The sequence below is a fragment of the Leptosomus discolor genome, chromosome 8 (assembly GCF_034619465.1).
Source record: "Leptosomus discolor isolate bLepDis1 chromosome 8, bLepDis1.hap2, whole genome shotgun sequence".
NCBI lineage: Eukaryota > Metazoa > Chordata > Aves > Leptosomiformes > Leptosomidae > Leptosomus > Leptosomus discolor.
In genome coordinates, this window is record NC_141398.1 from 46,014,215 (window position 1) to 46,038,159 (window position 23,945).

The following is a 23,945-nucleotide window of genomic DNA, read 5'->3' on the forward strand; positions in this document are numbered from 1 at the left end:
AAAAAAAAAAAAAAAAAAAAAAAGGGCAACCTCCCCACCCCAAAACCAACTGGAATACATTCAAAGTTATTTTTTTAATCATTACTTTGAACTTTAACTCTTGTACTTACTAAAAAGAGAGCTTCCCAGAAAAGATTATTTAGAAACATCATGTATTTTTTAGCCCAATTAGCCATTCTTCAGTTAAATTCATATCAAGGGGCAGGGAAGAGGGAAGAGGCCAATGCAATTTTCCTTAAAAGTTCAAAAAAAAAATTCACACTTCAGAGGAGAAAGAGAAGAAAGAATCCTCACTGGGATTTTTGTGAAAGAATGAACACAAAACTGGGAGAAGGTATACTGAAATCCCAATGCATCTTTAGAAGTGGTACAGGTATTTATGTGAGCGCCTCAACCCCAGGGCTGCATCAGGACCTTCCGTTGTGTTGAAAACACGTAGCAGCCCCAATCGTTCTAATAGCATAGAGATTATTACAGTGGTGTCTTATGTCAGTTCACAAGCAGTTCGATTTAAGCCCTTAATATAACAGTAATGGCAAGGAGTTCCTGACACCCAGATTTTAAAATAAAAATAAAGTGTCTTGCCATATCCTTTGTGTGCAAGTCTCAAACTATGTTTTCATGTGGTCACTAAATTATGCCAGACAAAATACCTCTCACAAAAACAAGGAAATTATGGAAATAATACAGGAACAAAATAAAATTAGAATGACTTGATTTAAATGCATGCTATTTTTCCCAGAAGGTACAAAAGTAAATGGTTTTAATTTATTTGGAAATGAGACAAAAAAAAAACCCACCATTCAAGCAAAAGCTTCTTCAAACAGAAAGGCTCACCGTGTTTCAGCCCTTGTGGAAAAAACAAGTTCCTCAATCTGCTGTGACTGTCAGGTTTTGCCAATTATCTTAAAGTCATATATCTTAACAGTATGTCCAGCGCAAACTATACGTAGATTGTTCACTCAATTCATCTGTGCCAGAAAGGAACAATTATATTATTTTTTAATTACCACTACCATTGCCTGAATTTGAATTTGCAACAGTAAATGTAAAGCTAGATGTTTCTATTCCTTTCTCTGGGAATGCTTCTATTGAAAATTACTTGCTAAGGACACAGAACTTGAGTTTATGCACATTTTTGGTTGGTTGGTTGTTTTATGTTAATATTCCACAAGATATGCATTTCATTTATAATACTTAAACTACAAACAGATTTTAAATGAATTTGTACTCCGACACAGTTCTCATTTTGTAATTTTACTGTACTCTGATTATTTATTTTTTTTTTTAATATTTTCTCTCAAAATACAAGTGTAAAACCAAGCCATGTAGTACTGGTTAAACTTATTCTTGTTCCTCTAAGATGACAATCTTAAAAAAACCCAAAACAACACACTGGCAAAAAAAATACCTTCAACACACACCACATAATTAAACAATAATTGACCCATCTTCTGAATGTCAAGGCATGACATATAAGAAGCACTTCACAACAAATGCTTATTTAAATTTTGCCATTTGTGTCTTTTCATAGAGAGCAAAAATAAAACCACATTGCAATGATAACTCCTTATCTACACAGTTGAGGATTCAACATTTTGCAAGCCACAGAGAGGCCAAAACAGCAGCACATGCCACAGATCCTACTGCTTCTGAACAGGGCAGGGAGCCCACAGCCCCCTCCACACTCTTTACTCCATACCATGGACGCACTTAAATTCTGCACCTGGTTTGGTGTAAAATCTGAACTCAGAGCCAGCACTCTGTTGTGCCAGGTGTCAGACAGATAAAGCAGGAATCCATACTTTCAAAGGACTGCAGTTTTTACTTGAAGCACAGACGGAGGATGCCTTAGGGACCACGATGAGCAAACAAATTCAGTTTCACATACCTGTTTTGATACCAGTCTTATCTGGGTGATTACATGAACTTATGAATCTATTTAGCATCTATTTACTTATGCTGCACACTGCCTAGATCAGTCCAATTTCTGCCACCCTCAAAGTATCTTCAAGATCTGGCTTTGCCTTTGTAGGCTGTCAAGGAGCTTGTCTTCGTCCCAAGCTTACCCTATTTAAATAAACCAGTGCCAAAAGAGCCCCCAAAGCATTTAATTTGCACCACATCATCACTTTGCTGCTGCCTTAATTTTCCCACACTGTGTCAGAACAACTTTTATAGCCCCAGTCTTACAGCTTAGCTCTTCTGTACTTAGAAATGTCATCTGATTTTAGGTCCCGATCTGACACTCCTTTAAGTCACTGGTAACTTGCCTTGTCTTCCATAGACAAAAGTCTTCAAAAGTCTTCCATGCTTTTCCTGTTATCTTCTATCTTGCCCCTTACAAGGAGTACATGCTTGCTAGATTATTACCTCTCTCTATTACAAAATTATTACCTCTCACTCAGTCACAAGCCCTCCATTAGACACCAAGAGCAAGTTACACTAAACTGGTAGCTAGGCAGGTGATAGAGTAAGATTTTCTCATTCAGAGAAATAAAAGTATGGACATCAAAATATGCAGTCGGCTAATTATTATTAGATAACTATAGTATCATAGAAACCCGAAAGGAAGACAAGGGCTCCATTTTGCTGTGGGCCACTGTTAAGGGCAGTAGACTTTGGCAAAGATTTTACAACACTGGATGTTAGGAAGGCACATAGAAAAGTGACAATATTAGCAATGAGGTTTACAAAACAACAAAAACACCTCCCAAGAGCTACATATTATCTCTCTATGAACTGAAATATATCTGGTGACAGAGCTGGAGACAGACCCACCAGCTTGTCCGTGTTTCATGCCCTCAACCAAACAGGGCCACTAGAGTGCTCTGGTCTCCTCAGATGAAACAAAGGTGAGGGAATTATTTTAGAGTTTGTACGTTAGGGTTTTAGTACAAACCCACAAGAAATCAAATGCTTTCACATGTCCTCATTTCTTTTTCAGCTATTATAGCTAGAAATGGCATGTGTACCAAAAGATAGAACGAAGTATTTTAAGCACTAAAACTCATATACGTGTGCAAGTTATATGGTTCATACTATGCACCTATCTTATTATGACAAATTATTTTAAAACATTAAAATGATTAGTGCACAGCAAAAAACCAAAAAATAATCCAGCCATTCCTACTGCTGGATTAGTAGATCTAAATGACACTATGTCTTTTCACTTGACATGAAAAAACAGGGTCTGATAGATTATATTAAGAAAGCCAGGTTTTCTAGTGGATGCCCTATCTTCTACATATTTATCTGCAACCTTCAGATTTGTATTTGAAGATGAACCACTTCTCATTAGTATCCTAAAAAAACAACCTCACCCCTAAACAAAAAATACCGTATTTCATTGTTCTAACAGTCCCCAGAAAACAGATTCTGACTGCTACAGTTGATGCAAAATGCAAGGTCCTACACTTCAGACTAATCCCATGAAACAGTGCAGGCTCTTGAATGAATGACCAAAGAGCAGCTTTGCAGAGAAGGACCTAGGGATCCTGGTGGACAATAAGTAGAAGAGAAGTCAGCAGTGCGCCCTTGCAGTGAGGACGGCTAACAAATAGTGGGCTGCATTGGGAGGAGCGTGGCCAGCAGAAAGAAAACTGATTACTGCCCTCTATTCAGCACTCATGAGATCACATCTGGAGTACTGTGACCAGTTTTGGGTCCCCCAGTACAAAACACAGTAGGACAGGTCAAGCAGGAGGCCACCAAGATGGTTAGAGGGCTAGAGCCCATGATGTACAAGGACGGGCTGAGGGAGCTGGAGAAGAGGAGAATATATTTGCTGTTTTCAACTACCAAATGGGGGTTATAAGAGGAGATGGAACCAGACTCTTCTTGCTGCGAAGGACACAGGGTGCATTTTACAGCAGGGGGAAGTCCTACTAAGTACAAGGGGAAAAATTAAAAAAAAAAAAGTGTTCACAGCAAGGGCAGCCAAGCAGTGGAAAAGGCTATCCAGAGTTGTGGGATTTCCATCCTTGGAGATGCTCAAGGTTTAGCACAACCTGTCCAAAGCCAGTCAGTCCTGCTTTGAGCAGGGGACTGGACTAAGAGACCTCCAGAGATCATTTCCAACCTAGATCACCCTGCAATTCAATGTAGCACCGAGAAAACAAGATCAGAACTTTCTGCATGGAAGTATTCTGAAGTGCTCCAAACAAATACTAATACCTTTTATCAGGCTATTACACTATCCTCAGTGTACAGCAAGCAGCTAACTGTGCAGTCCTATGCCATAATCCACCTAGCTACTCTTTCCTCAGCTGTTACACTCCAGCCCCCTGCACTGCCTGCTCCTGCCAAATCCGAGGATAACCCTTCAACCGCTCCGTGTTCCTCAGGAGTTCTCCTGGACTTCTCTAGGCCAGGCTCAATGGCCCTTGAGCCCTCCCAATCCCACACTCACTCATTCATTTGATTAGCAGAGATAGCATCACACACACATTTCATCCAGCTCCTGTGGAGTAGTAGCAGTAACAGGACTTCCAGACAGTGTAGCTGCTGAAACTTTTTTCACTTTCTCTTGCATTTGACAAAATACCGTACATCAGGATTTCATATATTCAGTCATTTGCAAGTTATCCAGTCAGTTCCTAGGCCTGCTTTCCAATCTAAGAGACTGAAGTCTAACAAACTGAGCACATTTGGTCTTTGTAGTTCCATGCCTAACACCAGATGCTTGTGCTAAGGCAGCATGTTACGAGAAGAGGGGGGAAAAACCTCCTGTTTCAAAAATCTGCATAACAAAATGCTTTTGTGTTTGATTCTGAGTTTTTTTCCTTAAAAAAAAAATGTGTATGAGAGGATCTCATTCACAGAAACAAAACCAAAGCTTTTGATATATGGAAGTTCATATACAATCTTCATGAATCAGTGACATTCTTTGAAAATAGTTCCTGTATTTTACAGCTTAAAATCTCTATCACAAATATTTGAAAAAGGTATTTTAAGCAATTATAAAGTTACTTTACATAATACCTCAGTATAAAAAGATACTTTTTATTAGGTTTACTACTTCCCTGAATTCAAATTCATTCTGATGTAGAATTAAAAGGAAGAAAGTAAATGAGGAGACTTGCTTTTCAGACACACCCATCAAAATAAAGTAAAAACAGGGAGCTGCGTCTAAGCACAGCAGCCTCTTACACTGATTTCCACAGCATAAGCTATCATACTGAATCTATCATAAATGAATCTGAAACTGTTTTCTCTTCAAAAAACCTAATGAAGGAACAGATGCAAGTGCTGACAGTAATCTACACACTTGTCACACACTTCTCTTGGGAAGTTTGAGATAAGTGCCTGTGCAAATCTAGACATAGGTAAGAACAAATAGCAAATAGAACATTCTGCCATTGCTTGATTCCCTGAAAAACATCTTGAGCTTCTATAATATTTTTTTCTTGATCTGGCACATAACTGAGAATATTCTCCAAATTACTTTTTTTCGGTAATTTAGTTTCCTGCCAGGATACATGAGGATTTCCAAACAATGACAGTGGTGTTACGTACAAAGCTCAGGACTGCAAAAGCACATTCTTATCACTCACTGCTAACACTTACTCTCAATATATGCAATGTTTTTTTACGCTGATGTGACTTTCATATTGCATCAACCCAGAAGCATAAAAACACCGAATGTAAAAAAAATGCAGTACTAACATGAAAGCAAAACTGCTCTGCTCAATGTATTTCAGAAGTTCAAAATGGTTATATTTTTTTGAAAGCGTTATTCAATAAGGGAAACCTTAGTTTAAAATTCCTCGATGTTTCAAGTCAGGGATTTCCCTAGTGTCTCCTGATATGCAATGAATCTTCTCAAATTCATCTTCACATTGTCAAGAACACACAGTTGATCTGTACTATATTGTCCTTTGCCTTCTTTTCGCATCTGTAAAACCAAAAAATACAGGCTTTACTAACAGAGAAGCTTCTCCTATTAGATCACCTAAAGTTTATAGTAATTCTATACAGTTCTTCTATCAAGACACACTACCCATGCCTTTTGAGAACTCCAACGTGTTCACATGTGCATGTAACAATTATTTCTGCAAGTCAATGTACTATAATACATCTCTGCCTAAAACTAGACTACTGTTGGCATGCTATTTCACTCATAAATCTGAAACACACACTTATTTTCTGTAGCTTTTTATATGAAAGACCTTCCACATCTAACTAATCAAACAACTGCAGCACTGTCAGGAATGTATTTCGTGTGTATAGTGCTTAGCTTGAAGACTATGAAAGTCACTCCTCAGACTTGATCTGACTAAAGAAAAAACATATTGAAGATCATTCCCTATTTAAGACAAGGGCATACCTAAAATTACAGTTTGGAATTTTGGTCTTGTGATTTTTAAAAATACAGAATACACAATCTACTTTACAGCAAGTTAAAAACAAAAGATGTCAATGAAACTTCAGAAGGGACTTCTCTCCCACCAATTTGTCTGTTCTCCTCCAGAGACATCTAAAGGGTTTCTTTTTTACAATGGTTTCAGAACAATACAGTGATATGGACATCAACAATGCTGATGATGTAATGCAGATGTTGCAACGTAGATCCTGTGCTGTTACTTTGACAATTCCATGAGCTGCAAGGTAAGTGTATCTGCTTTCCTCTAAGCAGAATATCAGGAATTCAATTATTTGCTTTGTTTTGTTTTTTTTCCCATCATCATATAAAGCCATACATTCCTGCTTAACTATCCCTTCCAGCAGCCAAAATCTCAAAGCTTTAACCCACATTGTATTGAGACCCTGAGCTGGCTGAATTTGATGCCTACCCTCATTTTGAACACTGGTTGAAATTCTTTCAGCGCTGGAAGCAACTTGATCTGTACTGCTGCCTTTTCTGCTTCTTTACCATCTGCAAATACATCAAAAAGTGCATCCAAGGCTTCCCCTGCTACCACAAGAGAAGATTCCTTCATAGCAACCTCAAGAAGAAATTTTCCAATCATCTGAAATGAGAGAAAAATTGATTTTTCTAGCAATGCTTAAGAAAATTGAAAGGAGTATCAAAACTGTTTTAGGCTTGCAACAAAGTTTGCTTTTTCACCTTTAGTGTTTCAGCTGTATCTTGTCCTTTTGCCAGGACGCTGCCAGAAATTCCAAGGATGCTCACTACATTCACTCTAACACTGGCATTGCTGCTGTGAATACCAGCTTCACATAAAGCCAATAGCTGCTCAGGAGTCATACACTGTTTAGCAAGGGGAAAAAAAATATTAAAAAAGATAGACATATTTACATTTTCATGGAAATTTTCAAATATGACATTTAGATCATTTGCTTTTACAGAACACAGGCAAACTCCTAACAGAGAAAGAGTCCTGTATTACGAAAACTACATGAATCCTGAAAATGTAATTAGCAAGAAAATAGTTAAAATCTCCCTTTCAACTTCTTAAGGTGTTTCTTCCAGAACATAACCAAGGCTGTCATGAAGCTGAAGGAAAAAGTTTAAAATTTACCTAGCTCAATAGCTATTTCCAACTCATTACAAGATAGAATCATAAAATAGTTTGGGCTGGAAGGGACCTCTAAAGGCCATCTAGTCCAAGCCCCCTGCAGTGAGCAGGGACATCTTTAGCTGGATCACGTTGCTCAGAGCCCCGTCCAACCTGACCTTGAATGTTTCCAGGGATGGGGCTTCTACCACCTCTCTGGGCAACCTATTCCAGTGTTTCACCACCCTCATCATAAAAAATTTCTTCCTTATACCTAGCCTAAATCTGCCCTCTTTTAGTTTTAAACAATCACTCCTTGTCCTATCACAACAGGCCCTGCCAAAAAGATTGCCCCCATCTTTCTTATAGGCCCCCTTTAATTACTGAAAGGCCTCTATAAGATCTCCCTGGAGCCTTCTTTCTCCAGGCTGAACCTCAACTCTCTCAGCCTGTCCTCATAGGAGAGGTGTTCCAGTCCTTACATACTTCTATACTCATACTATAGAAGCTCATTTTTCAGTTTTAAGCCAGAAAGGACCAGCAGACCATCTAGTATTAAGTCTTGTACAACAATTATGCTTCACTCCTATATTTAGTTCACTATTCACATTGAACCAGGATTCCAGAAGGACTCCAGACTGATGACATCAGGAAATAAAGAATCCACGTTTCAAGATGCTAATTTACTAAGTGCTTCTCATTATATCCATCTCCTAAAGATACTACCTGTGGTTTATTGCTATTTTGGTTTTGAAATACCTTTCATCTGTTGACATGTTGAGGAGGAGATATATAAAAAAGTATTCCTGTAAGGTCCATGAAAAACACAGAGTGAATGCTCTTAAATCTGTTCTTTCAGTGTTCACAGTTGCTGAAATTTAGCACTTCATTTAAATGGTTTTGTTTCAAAAACTTTCCAGCACAATCTCATATGAATTTGAACCTACCAGAGCATTTGAGTTTGAAAGCTTTTACCTGGGAGATGTTCTTTGATGCCATTGTTTGTAGGAGAGCCCTCAAAGCACTGGTTATGGCTTCCAGGAATTCTGTGTCTGTAGGGAGTTCTGTCAAAGAATTGAACCCAGAGCCAAAAGTTAAACAGCAAGATGAAGGATAAGGAAAATTCCTTAATCCCTTGATTATTCCTCCAGGTACTACTACAAACAGAAAGAGCCAGACTTTCAGAGACTGTGTATGCTGTAACCATAGTGACTTGTTTGCTTGAATTCAGTATTAATTGCACCTGGAGGTCAGACCACAGTTGGTCCTCATTTCCAGGCACATCCCTGGTTAAGGCACTTGTATGACCTAAGGTATGGTACACACCAGTGCCGTCAGAACAGAAGCCTGGCAACATGTATCACATGGAGGCAGTAACACAGGAACTGAGAAAAAAGTACACAGCTTCTCTAGTAACTCCTTTCTTCTGTCTTCTAAGCAGGCTTTTTAGAGTCCCAGAACACTGGACTCTTCCCAATTCATATAAAATGCATGTTTTCTGGTGGTTTAATAACCTTCCAGAAATGTATGACTCAAACACTGCATTATTCTTCTTTAACTACAAATTCATCAATACCAGTCATCGTCTTCAACGCATGTTCTATATTTCTTGAAGCTTTTTCTTTTCCTCTAATGTATTCTTATTTTTTGGACTACTCCAGATGCAGAACCTCTTGATTATTTTATGCATATCTCCTCCCTTCCCATATAAGCAACTAGATCCTTATGCCCCTTTTTCACCCTGTAAACCACAGAACTCCTTCTAACCACATGTACTGGTATGTTTTCATCTCTATCTGGCAGTTTCCATTACATCGCATGTAACTATTAAAAAAATACTATGTTAACGGAAATGGACCTGGGTCATTAAACTGATTTATCAGCACCCTCTGTCTTCAGCTAGCCACTTCTCCAGTTTCATCTAAGAACTTTCTGACTATTCCAAAGCGTAACATGTAGACCTGAAGTCTTGGAAGTCCTGCTCTTCAAGTGCGAGAAATATTTTATGTGAACTTCCTTGCGTATTTATTTTCATTTCCTGCATTTTAGTTTTTCAAGCACTACAGTCTCAGTAATACTGTTCCCATAGACTTATCACGTGCTTTTAACGACATTGAGAAAAGTGTGTTCTGCAGTGAGATGCATTTTCGAGCACTAGTGCAGTGTCATACTATACACTACAGCAAATAAGAACTACGTACACTGCATTTGTGGCTACAAATGAAGACACTTGAAGGAAGGGAAGAAAACTGAGCTTCTCATGCTTCTAAGAGACAAGAAATGACAAAGTCATGCTTATGCTAGACTTCAACAGATCTGTCTTAGGAAAAACGTTTTCTGACAATTTTGAGAATTGGCAGGCTTTTCCGGCCTCTAAGAATTTCTCTTATCTTCTGAAAAGCCATCGTCACTGACCTTAAAACAAAATCAGATTATCAGAAAGTCTGAATGAAGCAGCCTGTCAGGGAACCAGATCATCAGCTTGGAACCAGGTTGGGAGGTTTTCTGCCTTTTTTTAAAATCTCAGTTCAGCTTCTCTAATGTCAGTAACACAGAGATCATAGCATAAACGGTCTAAGTGCATTATTGGAATGATGCTGCTCTGATGTGTAAGATTACAGAAGGTAGCTGGAAATACTAACTGCTGCATATCTACACTAGACCATCCAATGACACTGATATGAGCAGATGTATGGGGAAACCATCACAGTATCACTACGAAATAAGGTGCCTTAGAGGAACTACAGCAGATATATCCTGGTAAACACTAGAATGTATCTCATATGCTAAAATAATATTTTTAGAAAAATGAAATTTATTGCCTTCTTCATTGAAATCAAACCACCACCATAACAGGAAGCTGAGCAGCTTCAATATTTAGTCATAAAAACTTTCCACATTTTCTTATTACAAATATATTTTCAATAAAGCTATGCAATCATATGCATAAAGCATGTCCTGGAGACAAGGTGGCTGCTCCCTTTCCTACTGTAATGAGCATGTACATTCTGGAGATTTTTGCAACCACCACCTTTGCCATAATTTCATAAGATTCCTAGAAAAAAATCATGTGAAAGACTGTGCTAGATACCCTTTCTTTCACGTGCCTATTTACGCTAGTTAGCACAGTTAATTAAAAAGAAAATGTCCCATCTTCTTCATGGCTTGTCTGACTGATGAAAAACTGCTATTACCACAAATAGGACTGAGGAAACAGTTCTGGTCTCACAGCAAAGCAGGATTCATCCACTAACTTAGTCACTTTCTAGGGGCACACACAGATGCAAAGCATATTCTTGCATTAGGAGCATACTTGCTCAGGATGCAATTTGGATAAATACATCTTATCAGGATACACTGTTTTGTCAGTACATTTCCAACATTCAGTATCCTTATTTTGAAAGCCAAAGGGATAAAATTAGTAACAAAATGGCATTAAAACTTAACAAGGTACAGGGCTACCTTATATCTATATAATCAGCAAAGGGGGTCAACCAAGCCCCCTTTACTAAACTTCTTACCCGTTTTAGAAAAGACTAGCTGCGAGAGATGCTGTGCAAGGGACTGAAGTGCTGAAGCTCCTCCAAGACAATCCACATCTGACACTAACAAAATGCTATGAAGACATGTTAAAGCTCTACACTGCACTGCATTCAGTCTGAAACAAACAAACAAAAGACGCACTTAGTAGATCTCTGAAAACAGATGTCGAAATACAAAGAAGAATCTTGAATTAAAGAAATAAGGCTGTGATCCGGTGTGCAGTTTACAGAAACACTTGCATCTCGTTCTTCAAAAATCACATATGAAATCTGTCATTGTCCAGTTCTTAAAAGTAACCCAAAGATGGACAGTCTTTCTAAGAGTTCTAAAACAACTGAATATACATGAAAAATAGTAAGAGAGACAATGAAATTCCTACTTTTTAATTAACGGTTTCCAAGACGGATTGTGCATACAGATGTCTAGAGCAACACTGTTCGGAAAAGCAGTTTTTTCAAGAATCTGGGGAGGTGAAAAAGAAATGTTTAGCAATAACGCTTTTTGCCTTTTTTTTTTTTTTTTTTTTTTTTAGGATGTTTGGAGGGAAGACTGAAATTTTAGCTTAATGTCAAACAGATACTTCAAACTACTGTTTCAAAGCTTTCCAGGTAGCAGGAGTCTAACCTGCTAAAAATGCCAGAATCTTCCTCAATCACTTAAACAGTGCAATTATACACTGGGTTTGGCATAGCATGTTTTAAGTATCCAACTGTACTGAACAAAAAGTGATTTTCTAGGTCTTTGCTGTTCTTTTTTATTTAGATCTTTCTTCTTAGACATTCTGCTACAGAGTTTTCAGATAGCTGCAACACTGAAAGACCTTGCCATGAAACTTAGACTGCTTGCTATTAAGTACAAAAAGCCTTGAATGTTTTCATCTCACACCTTCATGTCTTGGGTCAGAATTCTGCAATGCTACTGAACTAGCATAATAGTTGATTCAAATAACAAACTTCATCTCTACAATCCCAAATATAAATGAGCAACACAACTCTGAAACAGGAACATCTGAATTCTTGTCAGTGTCAAATACTGTACTTTAGACACTATGTATAAAACAGGGGAAAAGAGGAACTTGCACCTGATTTCAGTGCTGACCGTTGCCATTCACGTACATTACTTCCACCACCCTTAGCTAATATGGGAATTTTGTGGGTAATCTTTTTCGTGTCAAATCAACCTTTAAATAATAACCTTTGTATTTTGGAAAAGCCAAATGAACTTACATGAAGAAATCATTTAGGTCAAGACAGTTCATGTGATGATGCTCCACATCTAGGCCAAAAAAAGTGAAGCTGAACTGATTTTAAAAAAAAATTCCTTTTCTCCAGATGGGTTGGGGTAATTAGTTTGCTTAAGACGGGATACAAATCAGGCACAAGGGAAAGACACTACCATATGTCGGAAATAAAATAAAAGACAATACCTTCTTTGGAATGAGGTTGTTCAGAAATGCTGAGTTAACCTCATCAGAGAGGCATAGGGGTGACATTAGCAGCCCGCTCCCCTCATTGTATGAGTTTTCCATAAACAAGTCACTTTCATCACTGCTGGACAATTCTTCCCATTCATCATCAGAGGGATCTGAGAACGGAAGACAGACTTGTAAATGTAACAGCACTCATGCAATAGGCATCCTACTTCTCAATTACACTTGGCTCCACCTCTTGGTTTTGGAGTCTTTAAGCTCTTGGGCGCTAAGGAAGTCCACACAAACCAAGTGCCATTAAGCCACAGTTCTAAATATTATAGTACTTTTGTTTAAATTTTTTTTATTTTTACAAATTATTTATTTTATATTCACTCAGGCAACAAGTATTCTTATGAGAGAAATTCTTCATACACAAGTAGTTCATTCCCTGATATTAACTATGCTTCACTTAAAGATACCAAAAAAGGCATAGAAGAAACACCTCATAAAGCATTTACTAAGACTTTAACTTGGATTGTACCATTTTACCTTTTGAGGTAGATTCAAGCATGCAAATACACCAGTTTCACTTAACTTGTTTACTAACTGAAATCAGTTGAAGACAACTGTTTTCTCCGGTAATCCTGAAGCCACAGACAGATGTCCTCTGACTGGGCAGTTAACGGCTGGATGAAGGTGTTACTGTGTCCACAGCAAGGCCAGTTGAAAGAAAATGACAACAGCAAAACAAGGCAAAGCAAGCGAAATCATCTCATTACCCATGTCAGGCAACATATTTTAAATAAATTAAACTAGGTTTATAGTTATAAACCTGAACTAGGTTTATACTTAATGATTTACTCTACTAGCAGATCTGTAAGGGCAGATACAGCAAGAGGGGTCGAGGTCATATTACCAGTGGGCACAGCTGCTGTAAAGTGAAAAATCTGCCCATGGCTAAAGGCAGACTTGGCTTGACAAACACAAACTAAGTCCATAATTTATATTTAAACTGATGTATCTATGTCCGCAGCGTTTACACTGATCTATCTAAAGTTGTTTTATACCTGGTTACATTTTAACTGGTGTTTACACAAGTCCTAAGTCTACAGGTTGGACTGATCCTCCTCACTGACAGGTGACAACTCTGCCTGCATACATCAGTCAGGATATTTAACAACCGTGATGAAAAAATATCATATTCACCCCCAAGTAATTTTGTCTGACAACACAGACTCATGTGAGACCTAGGTACTGTAGTAACTACAACTGGCAAAAGGTAAATTCATTCACTTAAAATACAGCAAGAAAGGTCTAAATGAACGCATTTCACCTGCACTGTGCAGCAGATTAAGAATTTATTTGAAGGTGATGACTAATGTTCATCTGATGCAAAGTAATTCATCAGGCTGTGGCAACTTGATCATACGGGCATCTTCTTTTGCTTATGGTAATATCCAACTAATTCTACAGCCAAAATATGTTAATAGCCTTTGCATGAGAAAATGGTTGTCTTTTATGCTTTACCAACCCACAGTAGCAACAAGCATGAAAACAAAGCAGACATCCCCCTTTCAGTCAGTCTCTTGCCTCTTCTAAAAAAATTCCATCTGCATCTTCACAAAGCAAAGAAAAAATCTCCTTTGAAAACTAAATGATAACTATATGAGCTGACTATGCAACTCAGCAACAACAAAGACAATAGCCATCGTATGTTCACAGTGAGTGACCCGGGCAGAGCAGGAACCGGGCTTTAGAACATCAGCCCATAACTAAGATCAAGTCTCTTGTAATACAGAAGCATTTCCAATGGCAATCCCATCTTAACTAGCGCTGGTAACCCACGAACTACAGACTGGACAGCAACGCTGGAGTCTCCTGGCTTCCTCCCCACATCCCCAACAAGAGGAGAACACTCTGCGTCTTCCAAATGCTGGCCAGCATTCAGTAAAACATGTCTCTTGCCAGCCTCATTATTTCCCTCAGTTCTGTGGCAAGCTGAGTGTTTCTATGAACTTAGCATAATGGCTAAAGCTATTTTAGTCCTCAAATAACTTGAAAATTAAATGAACAGCTGCCTCTGGATTCCTCTTAATTTCTACAGACTATGTTTCTGTCTGCCCATGAATGGGTAAAGTACTATAGTGAAATACAACACAATCAACCTTACATTACACTGAGTGAATGGCAGAATATGCAGCTTATCCACAAGAGATTTTCCAATTAAAGGGGAGAGCTTATGAATTACAGCTCATTAGATGAGAAATGCAGTTATGAAAAGAGCTTCATATACTAGGTGCAGAATTTCCTTGCGCTGTAAGAGAGAAAAAAAATCACCATTGGGAATATCTGGGTATCACTATGGATTTTATTAGAACCTGAAAGATTTACTCAGAAAGGTACCTCCTACACAATTACTTTTGCATCAGGCTTACAAACCGTAGTAGCAATTAAAGTTTTCAGGGGGGCTTAGTTTTATTTGGTTGTTCCTTGGGTTTTTTTAAACAGTATTTGAGAATTGCTTATTTGTTTTCCTGAATATTAGGAGAAAAGCTATCAAAACTGAGTACCAGAGTTCATAAAAGATACAGAATATCTATTTCCTACTGCCCCCAGAGTAACAGCCTTTCTTTCTCCTCCAAAACAGCTCATAAAGGCAGAACTCTGAACAGCTTAAATCTGCATTGTTGCCAAAGTTGCATGCAAAAGCTGTCTCCTCCTCTTTTTGCAACACTTATAGTATCAAAACTAAATCAAAACTACACCATTTATCTGCTCAAAAAACACTGATGCCCCCATCCTGCAAGAAGATTCACACCCATATTGTATCAGATGAACACTCAGACCACGCTCTAACTGAACAAAGAATTTGCTGTAATACTTTTTAGGAAATACCTCTTCAGCACAAGTGTTTTTTTCTTTATTCTTAAATGTTGGCACATGTAGCATCATGCAAAAAAAATTGTAAGCAACAGAAATTACTTAAATGGGATAAACCCCACTTAAATTAGTAATAGAAATTACAATCCAATCTGCACCCCCCAGATGAAGGTATTGGGGACAATAAGCCTATGTGCATTTGCCCTTAAAAGCTAAGATCACCAAACAGCAAACTGAACATGACCTATTCCAGAAACAAAAAGCACTGCAACACTTGCAATGAAAGAGATTCCTACAAACCTTCGCTGCAGCACATATTAACAATGATTTCCAGAGCAGTCTGCTGAGCCATCAGTAAAGCTGTCACTTCTTTCAGTTCCCATTTATCAGACTAAAAAATAAAGACATGAACCAAATGTAATTTTGTCTAACAACATTTCGTTGCAACTTAAAGTACCCAAGCGGTCAGCTAAAAACACGATCCAGCCATTTCCTCTTCGCATCCTACACCAAAACTTTAAAAAAAAAAAAAAACAAAACACACACAAAACCAAGAGGCTTTATCTATCATCTTTCTGTTGGATGTTTCAGAACAAAATTTACCTTCAAGAAATGCCACCTGCACTAAAGTTGCAACAGAAAAGATTACCTAACCTTAGCTAAAGTCCTAACAGAAACATGTATTTGTTATGCTTTTCACATACATAATAGTCAATGCATTTGTTAACCTCTGAGCCACCTCCACTCACGACTCAATGGTTATGACAATTAAAATCTAATTTTCCTTATGTAGAAATCAGAACTTCCTGCAGTAGCTACAGGTAGAAGTGTCAGATAAGCCTGTATTTTCCACTAGAGGAAAAAACTAGAAACGCACTTTCCTGACATGCTGTACAACTTGACCACAGTGGAACAAGCTGTGCTGAAATTCTCCATGCTCATCTTCGAAGCTTTAGCTAAAACAGTCAGGCTATTTGGCCTTTAAGATGAGTAACACTCGTAGGTAGTTCACTCTGGCTAATGCTGAGTCAAGACCAGTCAGATGCTCAGCCAAGTGCACAAAGCTGTCCGAGAGCCAACCAGCCACACTTACTGGAAGTAGATCTGAAATGTCATTTTCTCTCCTGACTTTTCCTTTCGGTATTTCTTCCAGGTCATCATCTTCACCCAAAACACAGTTGTCTATAACATCACTCATGCTTCCCTCTGTTTCTGTCTCCACAGCAAGTTTTAACCTTTTTTTTTCAGCTTCATTCATACGAATAATCGTTTCACCAGCATCTATTGCTAACGATTCTGAAAAAATCTTCAGAATTGCATTAACCATGCTTCCCAGGCTGCCTGGTGGAATTGTATCCTTGATATTCCAGATAGTGCCTAAACATGAGATAGTTGAAATATAGAAGTTATTAAAATACTCAATTCCCAGCTCTGTAATAGCCATGTATTTTGCAAGGACACAGCCTCCACTACTTAAAATACTCAGTGCTTATATTTCAGTATGAATGTTCAAGTCTTTTCTCTACAGACTTGTATTTTTTTCTGTTTAGCATTTCATATACTTATCTGTAGTAACTATGGTATGCCTACATATAAGCTCAAGTAAATTTCAGCAGAAGTATACACAGAACAGTTATGTGGAGCAACCTTGGTGACACTTTTTATCTGTGTTAACAAATCCACAAGGTAATAATTTTCTAAGGATTCTCAAAATTAATTTATTACACTCCAGTATCAAAAATCACCATGGTTGAGCATTTGAGGTAGAAAGAATGCAAGGTAGAGAACCCGAGGTAAAAATCTACACCTATTAAGATCAAAACTATTCTTGTACTACTTATTATGGACTCATTTCACTGTTGAAAACCAAATGAAGAGTTAGAATGGGTTCTCACACTGAGCAGGTACTGAATTCAGAATCAAGCATTTAGGAAATTTTAAAACTACTTGCAAATATCTAGTTGCTCCAAAACACAATCCGAAAGGCAGAATTAATCTCATGAACCATCTATACAGACACTGACAATCAGATGTCCAGACAATAGCAGAGAAGCCTAAGCCTTCTGTCCTTTCCACTCTTCTTCACCTGCCGTGCTCTCCATCACAAAGCAATGAACTCCCTCGAGCGCTGTACCTGCTATCAGCGTTCTCAGAAGGATATGCTTCATTGTGCTTTCTGGACACAACATCACGGTTTCCAACACTTGTTGTGCAGAAGCATTAAATGAAGAAAGAAGATCTGGATTATCTTCCGTCACTGCCTGCAAGCAGTTTGCTGCAACAAACAACAAAGATAATTAACAAACCCAATAGTAGCTTTCACTCTCTTAATGAGAAAGCGTTATCTTCCTGAAAGCTGGCGTAATGAAACATAGACACAGGAAAAAACACTTCATGCAGCATCATGTTGCAATGGTATGACACTGTCCTTCACAAGCTATATTTTAGATTAAAAGATATTCTATGGCAAACCTGTACATAAAACAGGTGAGGACAGTACCACATCAGACATGGGCCTACCTGTATCAATTTCAGCTATGCAAAATTCAGTTTCTCCACTGTATACTGACAAGGGACAACACAAAAAAAATGTTGCTAGCACATATAGCTGTAAGACCATTGTAAGGTTACACCAGCATCCCAATTAAACCATGTTGAAAGTGATAGGAGTTGTTTGGGCTTTCTTTAGATGGACTATGTCCTTCGCTCTACAAATTAAACCTTTGTTACCAAACAGAAAACAAAATGAAAAACACAGCCTCTGTCTAGACCTTTCTTCCCACAAAATTTTTCCTCCCATGTGACCACCAATAAGCCATTCTTCTTTGCACTGAAAACAAGCACAACAGATGTCAACTTCTGAACCATGTAATGTTCAGAAAGGAATTCCAAGTCTTACATTCAGTGTAAAGTTTAAGTAATGCTAAGGCAGGTGCATTATGCAATGGATGTGACATCAGCGTTACATTCATGCAGTAAAGACAAAAAAGTATCTTTAAATCCTGACCTTCTTCTTACCACATACCTACTGAAATAGCCAGATCCACATTTGTGGAAAACTTCTTCATGTAATGTAACACAGCCTCCAGACATCCTTCTTTATTGAATATGTATACTGCTGTATTGTTGCATTCACTAATGCACAAAAAAAAAATTAATAAAACATTTTTCCCAGGAAAAAATTACTGTAACATTTTAAGTAACATGTGCTCCCTATTACTCACATTTTAAAAACCTACCCAAGTATTACACATCAGTCAAAGAGCTATCCTTCGTTATCAAGGTTATGATCAACTCTATATAAAACGGAGAAAGAGGAGCTGCAATACCTTGGACACCTTTGAGGAAAGCTGGTTTCTGCCAGCTGCTTCCTCACACACAGCATTCAGGAGCCTAAGTACTGTCTCATGTGGACAGAGCCAGCCAGAACGTGAAAGGCAGCTTTTAGCTGTGGGCTTACAAACCAGCCCAGGACTTTCTGCAGCCATGGAAGACTTCATCCACAAACCCACTGACAACAGAGCAGGCTGTTGCCTCTCACATCAATATTTGCTTACTCCAGAAAATGACTACTCTTAACATTCAGAAATGCATGAAAAATCAAAGCTAAATATGACATTTTATTTAATTATCTAAGTGTGATTTGTGTTTCTTCAAGTTTTCACAACTATTCCCATTTTTAAACTAATATGTTGATACAAGACAAATTCAAACTAAAAAAGCATGGGACCTAAGTAGTTACAAGGGTCTTCAAAAATTTACTTTTGAAAATATTACATCTCAGCATCAATGTCAGCCCCAATTTTATCAGTACCAAACTTAGCAATGAAGTCACCAGTTCACAGTCATTGCCACAAAGTCCAAAGTACAGAGGTGATTTATATAGCACACGTAATGATTATAGTTCCTGTTCCAAAGCACTTATGTCTACAAAATCAATTTTAAAAATTAACACAAACATTAAGTCAGAGTTACAAAGGGTCACGTGTTCTGTGTGAGGTGCTGAGCAAGTAGTCTCTTTACTATTCTAGATCCAAACCCTAAAAAACCCCCACAATTTATTAAGCCAGAAGCCATACCATACAGACAGACATAGAGGCACACTGAAATACTGTGCAGTACAAAACAAAATTCTGTATGGACCGAAGTGTATAATGATGACAAAACCAACAGAAAGAACATAAAATTCAAGAATTTTCAGAACAGGTTTTTATCACTTCAATGTTTATAGCCATTTCTGTATTAATAGTGTTGCCATTTCTCTTCCTTCACCTGGTGTTTCCAACAGAACCCACTATTTGAACAATTCGCATGCTTTCTCACATAATTAAGTATATTTGTATCAGTGCCTCAGTCACTACGGGACAGTTTGTCCAAATATTTAGTATTAACTTTTGGGATGACCTGCAGAGGGAGGAAGTAGTACAAAATCTCCTCATATGTCCGGAGCACTGAAGTCCACTAATCAGAATTTAATTTTCTCCATCACCTGAATCATAATAAGGATCTACAGGAACTGCATGCAAGACCCCACAACCCAAACTGTACAGGAGACTATGACAGAATGCATCCAGAAAACAGTATCAGAACTTAGAATAACAACCAATAGAAAAAAAAATGTGTCACTCTCCTAAAACTAGACTTTGACCAACTTTGTGCACTTTTAGAATCCTTCAGTTGCAAAAGTAATGTATGGTAGAAGATGAACTTGTATTTCAGATCAGATGAGAGCTTGTCATTTATTCAGCAAGGCACACGTAAGAGAAACACAATCAGAAATCAGAATTAGCAACTGAATACATCTTCCCACGCAAGGACAGTCATTTATTTTCTGCCTCAATTACCGTTCTCTTTTTCAGGAACTATTTATCTCTTCTAAAAGGCCAGTGTTTACGCAGCACTTACCATACATTCCACAACAAATTAATAGCTTCATTGGCTATGTCTTCAATATAATTTTTGTTCACCTCTCTGCATTTCTTTGGAGAGAGCTGGTTAGCATCTAGTCCAGTGCTACACTACAACCAAACAAGAGAACCAGGGTTGGGAAACAAACAAGCCATAAAGAAAAGCAAAAACTTCAAACATTAGCAGCAGAGTGAATGGAGAGATCTCTTGTGAAGTATTTATTACCGGAAAACCCAACTAGTTTCCTATTCTCTATGAAAACTGGGTCACAATGGAATTGAATCATTGATAATTTTTCTCTTGTAGAAAGACTCTCACAGTACTTGTTTTGAATTCAATAGTCTTCATAAGCATGTTTTTAATAAAGAATTACTTAGTAATTTTAGAATCCGAAATGTTCTAATACAGTCTGTATGTAATTTTCAACATTTCTTTCTAATCACAAAGATTAATTCAGCTAATATCTTGCTGTGCTTTACAATAACGCTATTACCCATATTTTAAAATGGGGAAAAAACATACAGAAAATGATGGTATTGCTCAAGGCTGCTCATACAAAGACAGCAGGTGACAGAATTCAATGCAATTTCCAAACTGCACTGCAACACCTGGACCAAACAAAGAATAGGTATTCAGTATAGGTTATTCTACAATAGCAGTAACTACCCAACTGTAAATCCAAGCATTTCATTTGTTTGCCAAAAAAACCTCCACTAGAATAATGTTGCAACATAAATTTTGGATCTGGATCTTAACAGACAGAACACATTTGCCTCGACTGACATTCCAGACTCAAAATCTCCAGACCGTTTATGCAAAAATCATCCTAGGCAGCAAACCTCACCATAGACCAAATTGAGTAGGTCAGGAGGAAGAATCAAGTTGTTCAAAACCCCTGGAATCGTTTTTGTACTATTAAACCTACTGAAACATTATTTTAAAAGATCTTTCAAATATCTTATCTTGATAACAGCTACAAAAATTGATCTACTTTTGAAAATGGGGTAATTCAATGGCTACATCAGTTTTAAAATCAGAATAAAAATAAACACACCTCTTTCAGAAGTGCGACGAGGGGTGTCATGATGTCTTTTGTCACCATGTCATCACAGACTTCAAATCCACCACAAGCACTCAGATTTCTGGGAAAAAAAAAATGCTTTGGATCAGGTACAACACTTTCCAGGAATGTTTCAAAAAAAACCCATGCATGTGGTATTCTTCTCTAAAGGTTATGGTACTTTTTGTTTGAAAATCAATCCGCTTAATCAGTAACTTCAGTCTTCTACCTTCCTAACATAAAAGAGTAACTTTGTTGCTAGCATAACTAGAAAGCTTGTCTATACTAAAACATTACTTCTGTTGGGTATTACTCAGTATAAGATACAACATGAATGTTAACAAGTATCAGCATTACATTTTTGTACAAATAAAGCAAGCTGTAGGTCTGACCACAGAATACCAACTCAAAAAGATGCTGTTCAATATTTACAAGTTTCTCAGAAAGCCAACTATGTGCATTCTCTAACTAACCACCTCTCCTACAGCGCTATCAAGACCCAAAATGCCATACTGACAGCATTCAAGTTCTCTATATTTCTTCATACTACTGTTGATTTTTTTTTTCCTTCACATAAGGATGGAAAGCAGCGCATTCCACTGGGACTAGATAAAATGGTAGTAACTAACTTAAACCCTGCTACTGACATTAAAGTCTCATAGCAGCCTATTGGAGCAAGAAAAGCTCCTCTCTCAGGGACTTTGACTGACATAGGTATACTTAGAATAGAGTTAAAGCAAAAGAGGCTGGCATTCAAGTTCATGGCTTTAACAGCAAAACGCCACTCTCTTCTTTACCATGCCAGGAGTACCTCATCCTAACTGAATATGAACCATTGCTTACCGGAGAGCACCTGCAGCTGTCTCACGAACAGCTAAACTGTGATCCATCAACAACGGTCCTAAACACCGGACAACGTCTCTCTGCAGAAAGGCTGGGATTACATGCTTCTGCTGCAACAGCTTGGAAATACTGGCACAGGCATACTCTCTCACTTCAGCACTTGGATGCTGTAGCTGGGGAGATGCAAAGAGGGCAGATTATGGGCAAGGGAAAAGGTAGCTGGAAGATTTTATTGAGTGAAAAGGCTGATCTGCCTTTTGATTTGCAGGCCCAGCACTGTAGCTCCTGTTTTACAGCTCCTGAATGGAATCAAGAGCTTTTAACTTCCATGGAAATTTATAAATCTTTTCCTGGGTTATGTGTGTTAACTATATGATTAGATAAATACTACTCTGAGCGTTTAACAAGAAAGCCATAGTTCAAACACAGATTTGACACTAGCTGGCACTGGTGAGACCTTGTGTCTACTTTTGATTACCATGTTTAAAAAAATAAGCAAAAGGAGGGGGGGAAATACCATCAAAGAAGTATCTCGGACATAACATATGCCACCATAAAAAAACCCTGAAGAATAACCGCCCCCCCCAAAAAGAACCACAATAGCCTTTATACTAAAAACATCTGCTTAAAGACAACGAGGAAGTGTTCTCTACGTCCACAAGATGACACTGACTTGTGCGGTAACCGAGGTTTAGGTGAGATGTAAGAATTGCAAACCATAAAAATAATAAAAAAGAGCTGAAGTGCCTATCCTGGAAGGTCATGGAGTTCATTGAAAACCTAAGCGGAAAGAAAAACAACTGCTGAGGATCAGAGGGGAAAAGAGTGGTACATGGGATCCTGCCCCACCAAAGCTGACTGAGGGCTCTCAGTTAATTCTCACCTATGCATTTATACATTCTTTTTTACTCTCTTTTCTTATTTTTAAGACTAAATACGTTAGCCCAAAAGAATAATCAAGCAGTGATTTCTTCAACGAGTTCAGTTAGGTGAAGTGAACAAAGGGGATTTATTTACTTAAAGGAAAACAGATTTTTACTTCTGATTCTAAAGTCACATGCACAGGAAGAGGTTTAAAGTAGTTTTCATCTGTAATACTTAAACCAAAACCAGGAATGTGGCCAACAAGTGCCCAAACCCATTCTTTTTCAGCATTTTCTATCAGTTATTTCTTACTGTGCATCTCGGAGCCACCGCTCTGGCTACCCGCAGGAAAACTTTCCGGTCGGGTATACTGAACCCAAGCATTGCAAGTACTCCTTTCGAAGCCTCTCCTGGGACGCGGGGCACAGAGTAGCCTCCCGCCCTGCCCCGGGCTCTCTGAACCGGTCCGGAAAGCGAGAACAAGCGCCCGAACCGGGTGCCGGGCCCGGGGACGAGCGGCAGCAGCCGCCGCCCCTCCCAGCCGAGCTGCCTGCGGGCGCAGCCGTGACGCCGGAGAAGCGACGCGGCGGCGGCGGCAGGAGGGACGGGCGGCGGCGGCCGCTTCACACGGCTCCACGACGCCTTCCCGCGCCCGAGGGCGGACGGCACCGCACTCCTCCCCTCGCCCGACACGGCTGAGGAGGCCCGAGACCTCGGCCCACACCCACCCGCAGCAGCGGGCGCAGCCCCCGCCGGCCCAGGGCGCAGCTGCCGGGGCTGCCCCGCTCCCCAGCAGCGGTCGTGCCGAGCACGCCCTCACCCTGCCGGCGCCCGCCCCCGCTTCTCGTCCGCACCTTCTCCAGCAACTCCGCGGCCGGCTCGTCCTCAGGGCCGCCCTCCCCGTCGCGACGCTCCTCGGGGCCGGCGGGGGAGAAGGGGGCCCTGCGGAACCGCCGCGCCCGGCTCTTCCCCATGG

At 38.9% G+C, this 23,945-nt stretch overlaps 1 protein-coding gene across 1 annotated transcript; it reads right to left on the reverse strand.

The window, feature by feature from the left end:
* Positions 1 to 5,718: 5,718 nt before the first annotated feature.
* On the reverse strand, positions 5,719 to 23,943 carry HEATR3 (HEAT repeat containing 3). Its single transcript, XM_086469251.1, has 15 exons — positions 23,824 to 23,943; positions 22,106 to 22,278; positions 21,257 to 21,344; positions 20,200 to 20,312; positions 18,320 to 18,429; positions 17,429 to 17,569; positions 16,388 to 16,671; positions 15,595 to 15,685; positions 12,430 to 12,587; positions 11,383 to 11,465; positions 10,982 to 11,118; positions 8,436 to 8,524; positions 7,070 to 7,213; positions 6,795 to 6,971; positions 5,719 to 5,896 (listed from the first exon to the last, which is right to left on the reverse strand). The coding sequence occupies exons 1-15, from the start codon at positions 23,941 to 23,943 to the stop codon at positions 5,777 to 5,779; spliced, it is 2,028 nt and encodes a 675-aa protein (XP_086325377.1). The 3' UTR covers positions 5,719 to 5,776.
* Positions 23,944 to 23,945: the final 2 nt, after the last annotated feature.